The sequence below is a fragment of the Corylus avellana genome, chromosome 1 (genome assembly GCF_965113065.1).
Source record: "Corylus avellana chromosome 1, dhCorAvel1.hap1.2, whole genome shotgun sequence".
NCBI classification, from domain to species: domain Eukaryota; kingdom Viridiplantae; phylum Streptophyta; class Magnoliopsida; order Fagales; family Betulaceae; genus Corylus; species Corylus avellana.
The window spans coordinates 36,190,710-36,209,275 of record NC_142490.1 but is presented as its reverse complement, the minus strand read 5'-3'; the positions used below and the strand labels follow the sequence as shown (position 1 = coordinate 36,209,275).

The following is an 18,566-nucleotide window of genomic DNA, read 5'->3' as shown; positions in this document are numbered from 1 at the left end:
ATGAGGTAGAGGAGAGAGTATAAAGGGCTTGAGAAAGTATTGTGTTTATATTGTTGCAAGTGGAAAGATATCCCTCTTCATATTCCTAAGACAGATAGATTTTCCTTCACACACGACATAAATTAGCTACAAACTGGTTTTCTGTGCCCTTTTTATGCCACCTGCCGGAGAATCAAATTTCGCCAGTTTATTGAATCCCATTCCATAAACAGAAATCAGATTCCAATTGTCATGTTATTTTCAATCATCAAGCCAACTCAAATACATTATACATATGCTTATTATGTTGATGCAATTATCCTTAATAAGTTGAAATGCAATGCCAAAATCTGCTAGGACTGATGGATGTGTTTTGGTCCAAAATGATTGGGACTAATTAAGGATGTCTTTGTCGTGGAATCTGAAACTCCAAGGCAACTCCTCTATATATGCTTTCTTGGAATTGAAGTGATGCCTGCTCCCAAACTGAAGGGAAGGAATAAAGAGAAGTCTTTCCCAAGTCCATGTGAATAATTTTATTCTTATCACAGGATGGGAGGGAATAAAGAAACATGGCCGAGCTATGTACATGTGAAGATGAACTTTATTGTTGATCATATGGAAGGCATTTTTTCATTTTGAATCGCCCTAATAGTAGATTTTGGGGGAGGGGACATGAGACATTGCAAAAATTAAAACATTAGAGAGGATATTGCAAACATATGATAGTTAGAGGAGAGTAAATGTAGTTTCCTTAAGAGTTTTAACTAAGGGTATAATGTCTTATAGGATTTGAAAATTTTGAGAAAAAAATGTGTAGTGATGGCTTCCCAATAATGTAGACAAGGCCACATGAATGTAGCTCTGATACCAAGTTAAAATAACTAGAAGTTTGAATTGAATTTCTAAACTATGTACAAGAAGGACCTATTTATAGTTGACTAGGCCAATTAAAATAGGAAATACAAATAAAGGAATTAATGGACAATATTACAAAATAAAATCAACATATACATGGAAATATAATCAACCTTAGATCATGAAACAAATCAATCATACAAAGTCTTTATGTTGAAGCACTTCAATGCCACATATTTAGGCAATGTATGACAAGGATGTAGCTAAATAATTACATATTATTATTAGGGACCATAAGGATCTAAATTCTACAAGCAATTCTCAGGCTTATCAGTTCATAATTTATGTGCTATATGGCCATATGGGTGTATTTATCTAGGCCATGCAACCAACTTATCACTAACAAATAAACCCCTTTAGTTGTTCTTTTAGTTTTGCTAGGTTTTTAACTTTTTTCCAAATATATGGGAAACCACTTGCAAAATGGTTGGATCTTTTTGCTACACTCTTCAAATTAAGTGAAATTAAGAGCAGCAATATGCTCGTTTCTCTCTGTCCATGTCTCATGGAGAAGCTTTTGGGATGATAATTTAGATGTTGTCAGCGTTTTTTTTTAGGTTGTTACAAATATTAAAGACTTTTATAAGGTAGCTGGGCCACACCCGAAAGTTTAGGGGTGGCTCAGGCCACTCCTAAAATATCTCGGTAAGCTATGTCAAACCTACTAGTGACACCCATGTATCTCATATACCACATCAGCTGCATATATATATATATATATATATATATAACAAAAAGGAAAAAATAAATAAATAAATAGGGGATGGTCATAGCCACTCCCTTTACTCAAATGGGGATGTTCAAAACTATTCCTAGCCATTCGGATACACCTATATATGAGCAAAAACTTGCAAAATTGTTGGATCTTTTTGCTATGCTCTTCAAACTGAAATTGAGAGCAGCAATATGCTCATTTGTCTGTGTCCTTGTCTCTTGGAGAACCTTCTATTAACTGTCTAGCACACAAAGTAAAAATTTCCTTGTTCACAATCCCATAATAGAAGCTTCTATCTACCACTCCTACCATCAAGAGTTACAGAGTAGTACTAGATATATTCACTATTGCAGACATTTCAAGCAATGCTAGAAGGAATATTTTTGTTCCCCTCTTGTCCGTCCAAAGATGACATGTGGCTTTTAAATTACTACTGGATTTAGAATATATCACTATTATATTTTGAACCAATGGTAAATTTAAAAGCCACATCATCTTTAGAAGGACAAAAGAAAAACAAAAGTCTTCCTTCTAGCTTTACTTTATCTTCCTACATCAAATCACAATCATCTCCAATTTTCTCATCCTGGGTCTGCAACAGCACAAAAAGTTAATTTTGGAAACCCAAAGATGAAAAGCCCATCAATGGAAGCTATCACAATTTCATATTTATATGTACCTCAAACTTCAGAGGAAAAAGTATATACTATACAGTGGAAATTCATCATTTTTCTCCAGAAGAAAGAAAGTAAAGCCATCAACTACAGAAATATATAAAATAGAAAAAATAAAAAAAAAATAAAAAACATCAATGGTAGAATGATTGTCAAAGGTGGCATCATAAGGTGGTAATAACCCCAGTGTGGTTTGAACAGCTACAAGAGCAATCTGGTTCAATCACACGCATCATGGCAAGCCTTCTGTCACGATTTTTCATCAGTTTAATAAATGGAAGCTTCTGTGATACTTGGCGCCAGATTTCATTCACTGGTCCATTTCGATCTCTATAGTCAAAGTATCTTCTCACCTGAATCACATCAACCAAATTGAAAAGAACAACTTAGTGAATAAACTAACAAATCTCCCATTTGAATTTAAGAAACATAAAATGGAAAATTTCAATGCATAAAGAACATGTAAGCTCTGGCTATGGAGGTTTTAACACAGACGAAAAGGAGGAAGGACAGGAAGGGGGGGACATGAGAAGCTTCAAAAACATTCATGAACACACTAGAGACATTGCTTATTTCATAGGATTACTTAACAAGTTACTTATAATGTAAATCTTAGAGAACAATAGTACATGTTAAATTTGTTTCCCCACAAATTGTATTCTTGAATATTATAAATTTTCATGGAGAAAAACAGATTCTAAAGTATTTAGGAAAAATACACTTTAGTCCTCTGAAGTATCACTCATTTTGCACTTACACCTCCAAACTTTTAAAAGTGACATTACGGCCTCCCATATTGCTACCACATGTCAAATTCGACACTTTTGCATTTTTCTCTCCAAAATATCCTTAAATTTATTAAAAAGTAACCATTTGAAAAGGTTAAAATTATTAAAAAAAAATTAAATAAATAAAAACACCAAAAAGGGGTGCCCCTTTTCATATTAACCCCCTTAATTTTTTTTTTCAAATTTTTCTTTCAATTTTATTTATTAATAACTACATGGGTATTTTGGGAAAAACAAATGCAAAAGTGTCTAATTTGATACGCAATAGTAATATATGAGGCCTCGATGTCACTTTTTAAAGTTTGGAGACATAATTGCAAAATAGGTGATAGTTTGAGGGGCTAAAATATATTTTTCCAAAGTATTTAAGTACCCTTTATCTTAAAGAAAGTTTTGGGAAAAGTATGCAAATAGAAACTTACCAACTTCAGCTCCTGCTGGTACTCCAGAATCCTCTGTGTGGTTACATTTCTCAGCATTGTAACTAAAAATCCCCGCTTTACAGCGTAGGTTGATTGCACAAAAATTGCAATCTTTCTGTAGTCAATGACATCTTCAAAGGGCAATTCAATAGTGTCACTGACTATTACTGGGATACACAAGCTATGTATAGCATCGAAAAGTCGGCACGATGCCGGCGTCGAACCGGCAGGATGTAAGCAGAACTTTGATGAGTGCATCCCTTGTGAAGCTAAGGGCTGAGTCAGTTGTGATGGTGCTCCATACTTCATTATCACATCTTCTTCATTTTCAAGTGCTTGAAAAAGCAACTCACGGACTTCGCCTACCTACGAAAACAGAGTCACTTGCTGAGATCCCCACAGTATAAATCTCAGTCTAGACAAGATTGATTTTGCAACTAAACATTATTACGATCTTAGTGTCCCACATGGGTTAAGTCTAATCTTAACCATGTGTATATAAGTTCTTAGGGACCTTTCCTTTGCAAGCCGGTTTTCAAGAGTGAGTTCTACTTAAGGTTTATATCAATTAGTATCAGAGTCAAACACGATGTTACAGGTTCGAGTCACGAAGGAAGCAACTTATGGGCTAGATTAAAATACTGATAGATAAGTGAAGCCCGGCCAAAAGAGAAAAGACTACCAAAGTCAATGTCTATAGAGTGAGCTGCCATGGACGGCAGTTGCGGAAGCCAGGGGCGGAACCAGGACTTTTATTATGGGGGGACGAAGGTACATAGATATATATAATTTCTCTATATATGTACATTTGTGCGTATTTATGTAAAATAAAAACAAAGAAGTCTCAAATTTAATTTCATAATAAATCATAAGTCATTAATATATACAAAAGTTATGTCTATAAAATTATTTTAGAATATCTATTAATCATAACACACAAGGGCAACTTATAAAACTAAAGCAAATCATGGGGGTAAAGACAGTTCTAGTCATTTTATGGAAAAAAAAAAATATAAAAGGTTACCTTCTTAAAAAAAAAAAAAAAAATTGTTGTAGTCGAATAGCCTCTGCCCTTGTAGGAAAAAAAACAAAAAAGAAAGAAATCTATAACTCTCCCAAGAACCTTATTGGTTCTCTACATGATATACACACATAAAAAACAAAAAAAAAATAAAAAAATAAGATAAAGCCTTACAGAGTGCCAAATTCCTTACGGTAGCTTTGTAGGTTCGATGGCAGAGTCGCAGAGAAGAGAGAAAAAAGCTTCAACTTTTTTAGCGGTTTAGCAATGAGCAATAAAATGAGAGGCTGAATCCAAAGAACAATAACTTTCATTTGTTATAATCTGAGTAGAAGAGAGGATAATATATAATATGACTATATGAGAAGAGACATTTAGGTAATGAGTTTGATGGCAGTCGGCAGAGAAGAGACATGACGCTAGAGTCTAGATAGAGTTCAAAGCCAAGTAAAGTTGCTTCAAAATCTCAAACCAAATTAGGGATCTTGTTAGAAGCCAACAAGTAAGGTCTATATGGAGACATTTTTGACAAATTGTAACTTTTTTATAGAATATTTCTATCTAAAAACTTCAATTTTTGAAAAATATAGTTACAAAGTCAGATTTTTTGTGAATTTTTTTTTTTAAAGTTTCGTACTTCTCTCTGCAGCTTAAGAAAAGCTGTCACTGTACTTGCAGCCTGCTATGCTATCTTGTCTATAACCTCAAAAAAAGACTAGGAGCTTCGTAGGTTTCTTTGCTGGAAGAGCCAAGAGGGGAGCAAAATAGAACAAAAATATTTTTTGGGGGGACAAATATAATATTTTAGAGGGACAAACTTGAAAAAACCATATACTTTGGGGGAAATTTTAAAAACTTTGGGGGGACATTCGTCCCCCCAAAGCAACAAGTAGGTCCGCCCCTGGCGGAAGCATAGTAATATGTTACGATCCTATCCTTGGTGAGCTCCATAACAAAAGATCTCAGGATCAAGTCCCACGGGCTAAGATAAATGACACCTAACTAATGATAAAACTAATCGGAAAATATCCACTATTCCTTATTAGATGAAATTATACTCTAACACAACTTCTAAGCCTAACTCACCCAGACTCTACCCCTAACAAGGATCCACAACATTCTGGTAGGGGCTGTGAAGATGTGGGTGGCAGAAATAGGTGGCATTGGCAATGTTGAAAAAATATTAGTTTCAACTGTAGGTTAAATCTCAACAACAGCAGATCCTAACAAGTCAGTAATCCCATGATTCAAGGTCCATGTTTCATGCCTGACGGCTGTAGTCTCCATGTTTTGTGCAACAACAGCTGCAGCCTCATGTCTTCTCATTTCCGTATTTGCTTTACTTTGTTTCTTTTTGTATCACATGCATGTGAAATACACTACTTTGGTCAAGTTAACCAAACCAAACCAGTGCTTCTCAAATTCTATCAAGTTTGTGGCCAGAATCAAGTGTTTCCTAGATTTTCTTTCAATCCTAGCATCAATGGACAAAAACAACTACCAATTTGATTTATCTAAGCTGTTGCAAATCTAACTTGTTTTTTTATATGCAATCAAAATATCATTAAAAACGAAAAGTACAACCTATGTACCTAAGCATAAAAAGAGCTAAAAACGCAGCTGTCCAAATATAAAAAGTATGAAGGAAAAGAACTTAAGCTCCACCGACATCCTCTCGAGATCCTCGAAAGTTCTATCATTTTTTTCCCTCTAAAGACCCCACAAAAGGCAATGTCCGAACTCTAGCCAAATCAGCCAAATGGTACATCGTTAAGCACGGGATGACAAAACTGTCTGAATGGAAGCTATAAGTGCAAACCACTTCACTTTGATGAGATTCATACATAATAATTTCCTATTCAAATCATCTAGTGTTCAATAAGACCAAAAAAAAAAGTGCAAACCCCAATTTTTTTTAATAAGACCAAAAAAAAAAAAAATCAAAATTTAAGGCCTCAATTTAATAAGGCCCCAATTAATAAGTCCATTATAAATTCTAGAAATAAGTAAAGGAAAAAAAAAAAAAAAAAAAAACCAATTTATTATAAATGGTGAGAATTTGGTGAGAAATTCTCATCATTACAAATAAAATATTATTGATTTATTTCCTATTATATTATCTAGGGATGGGCAACAGCCAAAAGTATAGACTCTATAGAGTATAATGTTGGCTACTTTGGGCATTTTAAATACAGACTCTATAGAGTATAATGTTGGCTACTTTGGGCATTTTAAATACAACTCTCTGTCTGCCTCTTGTTTTTGCTCACCCTTTTTTGAGTTTCTCTTCTCTTTGCCTATCTGCTAAGTAATAAACTGCTAATTTTCCCTTCCTCTCCGAGTCTCCAAGAACTGCTTCATAATTCCTTTGCTAAATCAAGTTTTATTGTTCTATTTTTGTGATTTATTTTACTATAGTCATAATTTTTTTTGATAAATCGTGTTTGTTTAATTTGTTAATATTTTTAATTAAACATGTCTACTAGAAAATATGCATCTGGATATGAAAAACTTCCAAAGAGAGAGAGAGAAAAAGTAGACAAATTGATTGAATCTCAAAGAGGAGCTCTAAATAAATTTGTTATTAGCAATAAAAAAAAATATATTGAGGATAATTTAGTTGAAAAACTCAAAAATGAATAAGAAATTCATCAAAATATTGATGAGAATGCTAATGACGAGACAACACAATTTGATGAAGAATCTTTTAGAATTGATTACTTCTTATATATAGTAGATCAAGTTATTTCTTCAATTCAAAGTAGGTTTGAATAATTTCAAATATACGAAAATATTTTTGGTTTTTTATTTAATTTTAAGAAATTAAAATCACTAGATGATGATGGTTTGCAAAATAAATGTCTTATTCTAGAAGGTTTCCTAAAACATGATCTTGATGGTTTAGATTTATTTTCAGAACTAAAAGTTTTAAAAGAAATTTTACAAATAGAAGAAAGTGCTTCAATTGACATATTAAATTATATAAAAAGACTATATTTTCCAAATGCATGTATCGCTTATAGAATTTTATTGACAATACCTGTTACAGTTGCTTCTGCAAAAAGAAGTTTTTCAAAATTAAAATTGATAAAATCCTACTTAAGATCAACAATGTCATAAGAAAGATTAAATGGATCAGCCATATTATCAATTGATAAAAAAAAAAAAAAAAAAAAAAAGATGTTAGAAAATCTTGAATATAAAAACTTAATCAATAATTTTGCATCTCAGAAAGCGAGAAGAATGATTTTTAAATAAAAATTTAATATTAATATTATTTTTTTATTTTTTTACTTTTTAAAAAAAATAAGGCCCAATTTCAAAGTTTCGCCTAAACTCCCAAAATACATTGAGCCGAGCCTGAAATTACAATGCGTTTTGAGAAAGAATTTAACTTCAATGCAGTCATGGCACAAAAGTGGTCTTTTGCAGCCCCAATAGGAGATTGACACATCACCTAAAGTACAAAAAATGCACAAAACTATTCTACAGCCTAAAACACTAGATTTTTCCTTATTTCTTTCTTCTTCCTTCCATTTCTTCTTCTCTCTCATTTCTTCCTTCCTTCCGACAACTCTCTCTCATTTCTTCTTCTTCTTTATTCTTGTCATTTAACAGAGAAAGAGAGATATGGTGGATCCCTTTAAGGTGATAAAATCCCTAAAGAGTTAACCTTCCCCTTTAGGATTTAGTTTTGAATCAAAAAAATAAGTTTTGAAGTATTAGAATTGATTTTTTAGGCATTATAATCGATTTTTTAGGCATTAGAATTTGATTTTGAGATTGGGTTTGCGTTTTCCGATTGCGTTTTCCGGATGGGTTTGGCCGGCAATGAAGAAGAAACGGGCTGCGTTTTCCAAATGGGTTTGGCTGGCGATGAAGAAGAAAGGGGCTACGTTTTCCGGCTGGGTTTGGCCGGGGATGAAGAAGAAAGAGGCTTCTATTTTGAGAACATCTAAAGAAGAAGAGGCTGCAAAATAATCCTATGTTTTCAATCTTATTATTTAAGATGAGTTTAGCTTAGGTGTCAAAAATGTATTGAGGTTGTAAAATTGGCATTTTATGCACCAACCGCATGGTAGGGGTTCTCAGTCAATTTTTACAGTTAAACCCTAACGGAAACCACTAAAAAGTCCAAATTACCCTTTAATTTATTTTATTTTATTTTATTTTTTCAATTTGAAATTAAAGGTGAATTTGGAATTATGACAGTTGCAAGGGTATAAAGGTCATTTCATCACTTTTAACGTCTAAAAACTGACTGAATTGGGTAGACTACATCAAATTGAAAATTTTTTAGTGAAATTGAGAGATTTTAAAATTTAAATGATCTTTTCAAATCACATGTCCTTTGGGAATTCCTCCATGAACAATCAATTAAAAAAAACGCAAGAATCATATTGAAAAAAAAAAAAAAAAAAAAAAAAAAAAAAAAAAAACCGCAACAATCAATTAAAAAAAAAACAATAAGATTAATTAACTAAATAGAATATTCAGAAATAATTACCCCTGGGCGAAACCGATTGCCCATGAAGAACAACAACTTTTTCCGATTCTGAACGCCGATACCTCCACGGTACGAGCTAATCCGATGCGAGTACGGCACGACCACGTCCTTGGCCAACGACGCGTGGTGTGGTCTGACCCGCCGGGAATCCGACACCAACCACACCGCATTCTTGACCCGTTCCTTCACCCGCCGCAGCGCGTTCGGGTTCTGGCAAACCATCACGTGGTCCCGCCCCTTACTCCTCCTCCACTGCTCCTGCTCCTCCAACCACGCCACCAACTCCTCCTGGGCCTCCGCGTCCCAGGGCTTCGTCGGCCGAACCGACCCGTTTAGAGAACGGGTCTTGCTCGCGACCCAGCTCAACGACGAGAAGAACGGCACGTAAAACAAATCCGCCTCTTCGGGATCCGAGACCCGCACGACAGGCGACCCGACCCGGTATCTTTCATCCCGGGTCAAGTCCAGCAGCAAGTGCCACTCGGCAGAGTGTTGGTGACTCGGGTACTTACGGTCTGCCACGTCGGCGTGCCCCCGCGCCGTCCAGTACCCCTCGACGACGCCGTACGTGAACTTCCTCGGGAGGGTATAGAGGTAAACTTTCACGCGGGGTTTATTCGAGCTACTGTTCGGCGAAACGGGAAGAAGCGAATCGGCGTGCCAGGGGGCTGAGCCGCCGGAGGGAATGGCGTGGAAAAAGACATAGATAAAGAGGAGGAGGAAGAAGAGGACGGCGGTGATGGTCTGGTTCTGCAGCCATGCCTTGCGCCCTTTGTTCATCTTCTTGCAGCGACATCTTCCTCAGTTGCTGGTTTTGAAGGCCACGGTGGCTCTGGTTCTGACTGAGAGTGGTGACGTGGTGTCGATGGCGCGCACGTACACAACGTGGAGAGGAAAAGACAGAGACGCAGGCGGGGTGACGTGTCATGTTGAGGAGGAGGGTCGTTAAGGCTAGTTTGAATGTGAAAACGCCACGTACCTACAAATCAGAATGGTTTGATTACTTTGATAGAAGAAAAAAGGACAGAAATTTTCAATAAATTGGTTTTTAGAAATAAATTTAGTCATACGTGAGAATTTAATGTTGTTTAATAACCGAAAAAAACTTCATTTAACTCTTGTGAGCTTTCGTTATTTTTGTAATTAATTCTCTAAAGTTTTAAAACTCTTCATTTAATATATTAAACTTTCAATTTTTTTGCGAGCAATGGCACATTTCTGTTAGATTTTTTTTCCGTTACTCATAAATGAGTGGTGTCAAAATTACCAAAATACCAAATGCAAAGAATCATGCGTTGATTCAGATTTAATAAAATTTGCAAAAACACTCATGTCTGGATTTTTGCATTTTTTTTATAATAAAAAATATTGGTAATGCTGGAAATTTTGATAGGATTTACCAGAAAAGCCTAACGGATTAGTGAAATTGTAAAAAATTAAAAGTTCGATACATTAAATTGAGTGTTTTTGAACCTCAGAAAGGTAATTGTAAATGTGATGAAAATTCAAAAGAGTTAAGTGAAGTTTTTCCTTAATAATATATGCTTCTCACTTGCCTTTTTAATAGCATTAGCATGCACATCCTTAACCTACACATAATTTTTTGAGGCTGATTTGTTTGTAGGAAACTTTTGTCTAAAGAAATATTTTTTTTATGTTTATTCTTACTGAATTTGTCATCTTAAGAGGACTTACAAGCATTGAATATTAATCATACTTAACTCCAACTCCTACCAAATTATATGTTATCTTAAAAGATAATTTATTGATCAAATACATCATGAAAAGGAATATATATATATATATATATATATATATATATATATAGAGAGAGAGAGAGAGAGAGAGAGAGAGATTTCAGATCATTTTGAAACAAACTCAATCTTTTAAACTTTGTTTTACTTACATTTTTTAATTTTGAAATTTTAAAGTAGCTAGTTTGTCTCTTTCGCTCACACCTATTTACATAGAATACTTGTAATACTTCAAGTAATATGATTAAATGATGTTTTGCAATTGTATGTATCAAAACTGAACAAAAAATAATGACATCTAAATTTTCATATATTTTTTAGTGACCCGTTCCTTATCGACATTTTTATGGTTAATTCTTCTGACTAATATTATTTTTATGCATAACATTTTTTTTTTTTTTTTGAAAATCATATCATATTTGCGAACCCAAAGTTTAAGATTGGGCTAGTTAACATGTATAATTCGTTTTTTTTTCTTAAACACTTGTGGTGTAGCCTCGTTTGATTCGCGGAATATCTAGTTCATTGGAAAAGAAATGGCTACTAATAGGAATAGAAGACTGTGGAATAGAATAACTATTCATATTCTTTAGTTTGGTAACAACACAAATGCAAAAATTGGAATTGAATCAAAATTACGAAGAAAAAAAAACCCCATATTATTGATTTTTTTCAAACTTATATTAAAAAAAATAAAACCTAAAATAAAATATGCGAGACCTCCGACCTCTTCTGTGGGTGGCCAACCACCCCAATGGGTGGTCAAGCCGTCCACTTTATTTTCTTTTTTTATTTTGTTTTAAGTTTAAAATTATGTATATGGGTATTTTTCAAAAATGTATTTCATTCTTTATGGATTAGCTAAGCATTTCATTTCATTTTTGAGTAGCTTAGCTAATCCTGTATATAGGATTAGTAGTCACATGGGAATAAACTATTCTCAAGAATAGTGTATTACCAAACAAAAGAATAGCTATACCTAGGATTAGCTAGTCCATTCCATAAACCAAACGGGATCTTATATATTCACACTATTTATCTTCTATTTTATTTGACCCATCATTATATTTAAGTTGATTTTTTTTTTTTTTTTTAATCGGGGTATTAGAGAGAGAAGGGTTTTCTTGATAGTAGCAACGAAATTCAGCAACGATACAAATGTCATTGCTAAATATCACTTATTAGAAAGGACTGTCAAAAGTCGTCATTGATAAGCAATTATCAGCAACGACTTTTGAGTCGCTACTAAAAATGTAGTTACTAATGACCCAATTTCTTATAGTATGGTCAAGATAACATGGATCCCAACACGACTCGAACCCGAAACGCTATAGTTTTGAGTTGTTGATAAGCAATTATGAGCAACGATTTTTGAGTCGCTGCTAAAAATGCGGTTACTAATGATCCAATTTCTTGTAGTGTATGGTCAAGATAACGTGGATCCGAACAAGCGTTGAACTCAACACGCTATATTAAGGCTAATAATTTTTGACACGTTCTGTGAAGTTGACACGAATTCAAACGAAATTAGTGAGTTAAGGTTGATGGGTCTTACCCATTTAATTAAATGGTTCGAGTTAAAGTTAATCTATATAATCGTATATTCATGCCTCAAAATCAATTTGAATTGGATATGCGAACTTGAATTGCCACCTCTAATTAGATTGACAGATTGATAAATTTTCTTAATGTAAAGTTACAAGGACATCCTTTGTAACCCTATGACTAATCTTCAGTTTTAACAATAGATTTGTTCTAAACAGATTCAATCTAATATATAAGTAGCTCATATTCCTCGATCATGGGAGCAGAAAACCCCCAGCTGAAACTCTTCCTCCATGACCCGAAAGTCAGGATACTGTTCGCATTCACAACCCAAGGGTCTGAACCAAAAAAAATCACCCCACAGATCGTCATGAGCGCAGATCTAGGGATAAAGGCGATCCTTATTCAAACAAATTACAAAGAAAACTGCAAAAAAAAATAATAATTAAAAAACACAAAACCATCTGACAGCAATATTGATGGAGGCACGGTAACCCAGTGCGTGTGGAGCAAGCGCAGGAGAGTGAAGTTCACAACGTGAGAGATGGAGTCGAGGTGCGTCGTTTGCGGGGCATGGCAGAGAAGAAACAGATATAGATTAAATCAAACCGGATCTGCAACCCAACAGGAGACTGGAGCAAGGGAAAATGGTGACGCCCTAATGAGGCAACTGATTTGCAAGGTAGAGGGGGGGGGGGGGGGGGGGGGGGGGGTGGGGGGGGGTGCAACTGCTGCTGGGACCATAAGCAAAAACGCGGGGAAAGGAGGGGAAAGAGGTATAAAATGGAAGGAGAAGCGAAGGAGTTAGGATGTTTAAGGTAAATAGACTAGTTCACCATGCGTAGAAGGCAAGGGGGAGGAGGAAGGCAGTAAAGGCCATCCCTACGAGGATCCTTTGTTAAGATCTGTTATAATAACTCACATGAGCCAATTTCAAAAAAAAAAAAAAAAACTTACATGAGCATCGATAATATCTAACCGCTAATGTTTCCCATTGAATGAAATTTAACACCTGACCAAAGATCTTCATCTGGTAAGCGATTTTTTTTTTTTTTTTTTTTTTAATTTGAAATTTTTTGTTGCAATTTTGGTAATTAAACTACCATTCAATAATCTAACCGTAGAAATATATCTTGCCAAAAAATCCGCCCGCACGATTAGAAAATCTAAATGACATATCTTTCCTCTATTCTAAACCAAAAGCTCACACAGAAATATTCAATGGGAGTGTAACTGGCTGTTCATGATTATATGCTTTTGTTCCAATGATTATGTGCGTGCTAGAAATTACTTCTAGATGCAATTTTGAGAGTCCATTGTTCAAAGCAACCCAATTAATTTCACATGTCCTGGAAACCTAAAGCGACCCTCCAAAGGGTTAACACTACCAATTATCAAAATTCACCCAAAATTACAAGCTTAATTGATTCTAACAAGTTAATTTTCCAGTTTAAACCCTAACAAGTTACATATTTGGCCTCGATCAGGAAACATTAGAATTATTTTCTCCATTAAAGTGAAGTACTTGCAAATGTTATTGCCATCATCGTGTGACCATTATTGTGAATTGCCATATTGAATTACTTTTCTCAGAAAAATTCATAGTTAACCCCCTAAGTTTTCATGTAATTTGGATTAAGTCCTTTCGTTTTCTATTTCAAGAATAAGGTCATTAGGTTTTGCCTAAGTTTAAAATAAGTCCCCATGTTACCTTACCGTCAAAGTTAACAGTTTGTCATATGCCAGATGTGTTGTATATGTTAGCACTCGAATGTCCATTCCACGTCAACAAGTGTCATGTCATGTCATTTCTGTCCTTTTTTACTTTGATAGAAATTTTCAATAAATTGGTTTTTAGAAATAAATTTAGTCATACGTGAGAATTTAATGTTGTTTAATAACCGAAAAAAAAAAAACTTCATTTAACTCTTGTGAGCTTTCGTTATTTTTTCAATTAATTCTCTAAAGTTTTAAAACTCTTAATTTAATGTATTGAACTTTCAATTTTTTTTGCGAGCAATGGCACATTTCCGTTAGATTTTTTTCATTACTCATAAATGAGTGGTGTCAAAATTACCAAAATACCAAATACAAAGAATCATGCGTTGATTCGGATTTAATAAAATTTGCAAAAACACTCATGTCTAGATTTTTGCATTTTTTTTATTATAAAAAATATTGGTATGCTGGAAATTTTGATAGGATTTACCAGAAAAGCCTAATGGATTAATGAAATCGTAAAAAATTAAAAGTTCGATACACTAAATTAAGTGTTTTTGAACCTCAGAAAGGTAATTGTAAATATGATGAAAATTCAAGAGAGTTAAAGTGAAGTTTTTTCCACTTGCCTTTTTAATAGCATGCACACATCCTTAACCTACGCATAATTTTTTGAGGCTGATTTGTTTGTAGGAAACTTTTGTCTAAAGAAAAATATATATATATATATTTTTATGTTTATTCTTACTGAATTTGTCATCTTAAGAGGACTTACAAGCATTGAATATTAATCATACTTAACTCCAACTCCTACCAAATTATATGTTATCTTAAAAGATAATTTATTGATCAAATACATCATGAAAAGGAATATATATATATATATATAGAGAGAGAGAGAGAGAGAGAGAGAGAGAGATTTCAGATCATTTTGAAACAAACTCAATCTTTTAAACTTTGTTTTACTTACATTTTTAAATTTTTAAATTTTAAAGTAGCTAGTTTGTCTCTTTCGTTCACACCTATTTACATAGAATACTTGTAATACTTCAAGTGATATGATTAAATGATGTTTTGCAATTGTATGTATCAAGACTGAACAAAAAATAATGACATCTAAATTTTCATATATTTTTTAGTGACCCGTTCCTTATCGACATTTTTATGGTTAATTCTTCTGACTAATATTATTTTTATGCATAACATTTTTTGTTTTTTTTTTTCAAAATCATATCATATTTGCGAGCCCAGAGTTTAAGATTGGGCCAGTTAACATGTATAATTCGTTTTTTTCTTAAACACTTGTGGTGTAGCCTCGTTTGATTCGCGGAATATCTAATCCATTGGAAAAGGAATGGCTACTAATAGGAATAGAAGACTGTGAAATAAAATAGCTATTCATATTCTTTAGTTTGGTAACAACACACATGCAAAAATTGGAATTGAATCAAAATTATGAAAAACTCCATATTATTGATTTTTTTCAAACTCATATTAAAAAAAAAAATTTTAAAAAAAATAAAACCTAAAATAAAGTATGCGACCTCCAACCTCTTCTGTGGGTAGCCGACCACCCCAATGGGTGGTCAAGCTACCCACTTTATTTTCTTTTTTTTATTTTGTTTTAAGTTTAAAATTTTGTATATGGGTATTTTTTTAAAATGTATTTCATTCTTTATGGATTAACAAAGCTACTCATTTCATTTTTGAATGGCTTAGCTAATCCTGTATATGAGATTAGTAGTCACATGGGAATAAACTATTCCCAGGAATAGTGTGTTACCAAACAAAAGAATAGCTATACCTAGGATTAGCTAATTCATTCTAAGGGTCTATTCCATAAACCAAACGGGACCATATATATTCACACTATTTATCTTCTATTTTACTTGACCCATCATTATATTTAAATTGATTTTTTTTTCTTCTTTCTTTTTTTTTTTTTTTTTTGTGTTTTTGAATTGGGGTATTAGAGAGAGAAGGGTTTTCTTGATAGTAGCAATGACATTCAGCGACAATACAAATGTCATTACTAAATATCACTTATTAGAAAGGACAGTCAAAAGTCGCCATTGATAAGCAATTATCAGTAAACGACTTTTGAATCGCTACTAAAAATGTGGTTACTAATGACCCAATTTCTTATAGTACGGTCAAGATAACATGGATCCCAACATGACTCGAACCTGAAACGCAATAGTTTTGAGTTGTTGATAAGCAATTATTAGCAACGATTTTTGAGTTGCTACTAAAAATGTGGTTGCTAATAATCCAATTTCTTGTAGTGTATGGTCAAGATAACATGGATCCGAACAAGCCTTGAACTCAACACACTATATTAAGGCTAATAATTTTTTCACACGTTCTGCAAAGTTGACACAAATTCAAACAAAATTAGTTGGTCAAGGTTAAGGGGTCTTACCCATTTAATTAAATAGTTCGGGTTAAAATTAATCTATATAATCTTATATTCATGCCTTGAAATCAATTTGAATTGGACACGTGAACTTGAATTGCCACCTCTAATTAGATTGACAGATTGATAAATTTTCTTAATGTAAAGTTACAAGGATATCCTTTGTAACCTATGATTAATCTTCGGTTGTAATAACATATCTGTTTTAGACAGATTCAATCTAATACATAAGTAGCTCATATTCCTCGATCATGGGAGCAGAAAATTCACAGCCAAAACTCTTCCCCCTTGACCCGAAAGCCAAAATATTGTTCACATCCACAACCCAAGGGTCTGAACCAAAAAACAATCACCCCACATATCGTCATTAGCGCAGATGTAGGGATAAAGGCTATCCTTATTCAAACCAATTACAAAGAAAACTGCAAAAAAACAAATTAAAAAAAAAAAACACAAAACCAACAAACAGCAACATCCATGGAGGCGCGGCAACTAGGCTCATGTGTAGCAAGCGCAGGAGAGTGAAGTTCACAACGTGAGAGGCGGAGTCGAGGTGCGTCGTTTGCGGGGCAGGCCAAAGATGAAATAGATCTAGCTTAAATCAAACCGGATCTGCAACCCAACAAGAGACCAGAGCAAGGGAAAATGGCGACGATGAGGCAATTGATCGGTGAGGTAGGGGGGGGGGCAACTACTGCTAGGGCCAAAAGCAAAAACGCGGGGAAAGGAGGGGGAAGAGGCAGAAAAGGAAGGAGAAGCAAAGGAGTTAGGATGCTTCAAGTAAATAGACTAGCTCACCATGCGTAGAAGGCAAGGGAAGGAGGGAGGCAACAAAGGCCATCCCTACAAGATCCTTTGTTAAGATCTGTTATAATAACTTACATGAGCGTCAATAATGTTTAATCCCTAATGTTTCCCATTGAATGAAATTTAACACTTGACCAAAGATCTTCATCTGGTAAGCGATTTTTTTTTTATTTTTTTAATTTGAAAATTTTTGTTGCAATTTTGGTAATTAAACTACCATTCAATAATCTAACCGTAGAAATATATCTTGCCAGAAAATCCGCCCGCACGATTAGAAAATCTAAATGACATATCTTTCCTCTATTCTAAACCAAAAGCTCACACGTAGAAATATTCAATGGGAGTGTAACTGGCGGTTCATGATTATATGTTTTTGTTCCAATGATCATGTGCGTGCTAGATATTACTTCTAGATGCAATTTTGAGAGTCCATTGTACAAATCAACCCTATTAATTTCACTTGTCCTGGAAACCTAAAGCGACCCTCCAAAGGGTCAACACTACCAATTATCAAAATTCACCCAAAATTACAAGCTTAATTGATTCTAACAAGTTAATTTTCCAGTTTAAACCCTAACAAGTTACATATTTGACCTCAATCAGGAAACATTAGAATTATCTTCTCCATTGAAGTGAAGTACTTGTAAATGTTATTGCCATCATCGTGTGACCATTATTGTGAATTCCCATATTGAATTACTTTTCTCAGAAAAATTCATAGTTAACCCCCTAAGTTTTTATGTAATTTGGATTTAGTCCTTGCGTTTTCTATTTCAAGAATAAGGTCATTAGGTTTTGCTCAAGTTTAAAATAAGTCCCCATGTTACCTTACCAACAACGTTAACAGTTTGTCATATGTCAGTTGTGTTGTATAATGTCAATTCCACGTCAATAAGTGTCATGTCATCCACACCAAAAAAAAAAAAAACAACAACAACAATAAAACTTGTACACACAAACCACTCAATTGAACCTCTTTTAGCATGAAAGTTTTTGGAAAACAAAAACTTGAGAAAAAGAATTAGTACCCATCATATGAGTGTGTTAATGCTTTTCTATGTAGAAATTATTGTCTTGTGTTATCAACATATGGGCTGCATCTACAATAAGGAGTTAACATTTTAAAAAATAATAATTGAGCTAAGGACTTGCAGATTAAGATAGGGTACTTATAGAACTCAAGGTGAAAAAGAAGAAAAAATAAAAATTTTCCAACCTTTAAAATCTCATGTACTCATCATCAGTCATCACTACACAAGCATTTGCCATTTAACTCATTCACAGTTGGGTCTTTTGTTTTT

The 18,566-nt window shown here is 33.9% G+C and overlaps 1 protein-coding gene across 1 annotated transcript; it reads right to left on the bottom strand.

Annotated features, from left to right (window-relative positions):
- Positions 1 to 2,434: 2,434 nt before the first annotated feature.
- LOC132172526 (putative arabinosyltransferase ARAD1) lies at positions 2,435 to 9,804 on the bottom strand. The gene is made up of 3 exons (XM_059584041.2): positions 9,025 to 9,804; positions 3,497 to 3,862; positions 2,435 to 2,639 (listed from the first exon to the last, which is right to left on the bottom strand). The coding sequence occupies exons 1-3, from the start codon at positions 9,802 to 9,804 to the stop codon at positions 2,451 to 2,453; spliced, it is 1,335 nt and encodes a 444-aa protein (XP_059440024.2). The 3' UTR covers positions 2,435 to 2,450.
- Positions 9,805 to 18,566: the final 8,762 nt, after the last annotated feature.

Coding starts and splice junctions, on each gene's coding strand:
- LOC132172526 (XM_059584041.2), bottom strand. CDS start 9,804: ATGAACAAAGGGCGCAAGGCATGGCTGCAGAACCAGACCATCACCGCC. Junction 3,863..9,024: donor GCAATCGGTTTCGCCCAGGG/GTAATTATTTCT, acceptor CTGTTTTCGTAG/GTAGGCGAAGTCCGTGAGTT. Junction 2,640..3,496: donor ACCAGCAGGAGCTGAAGTTG/GTAAGTTTCTAT, acceptor GATGTGATTCAG/GTGAGAAGATACTTTGACTA.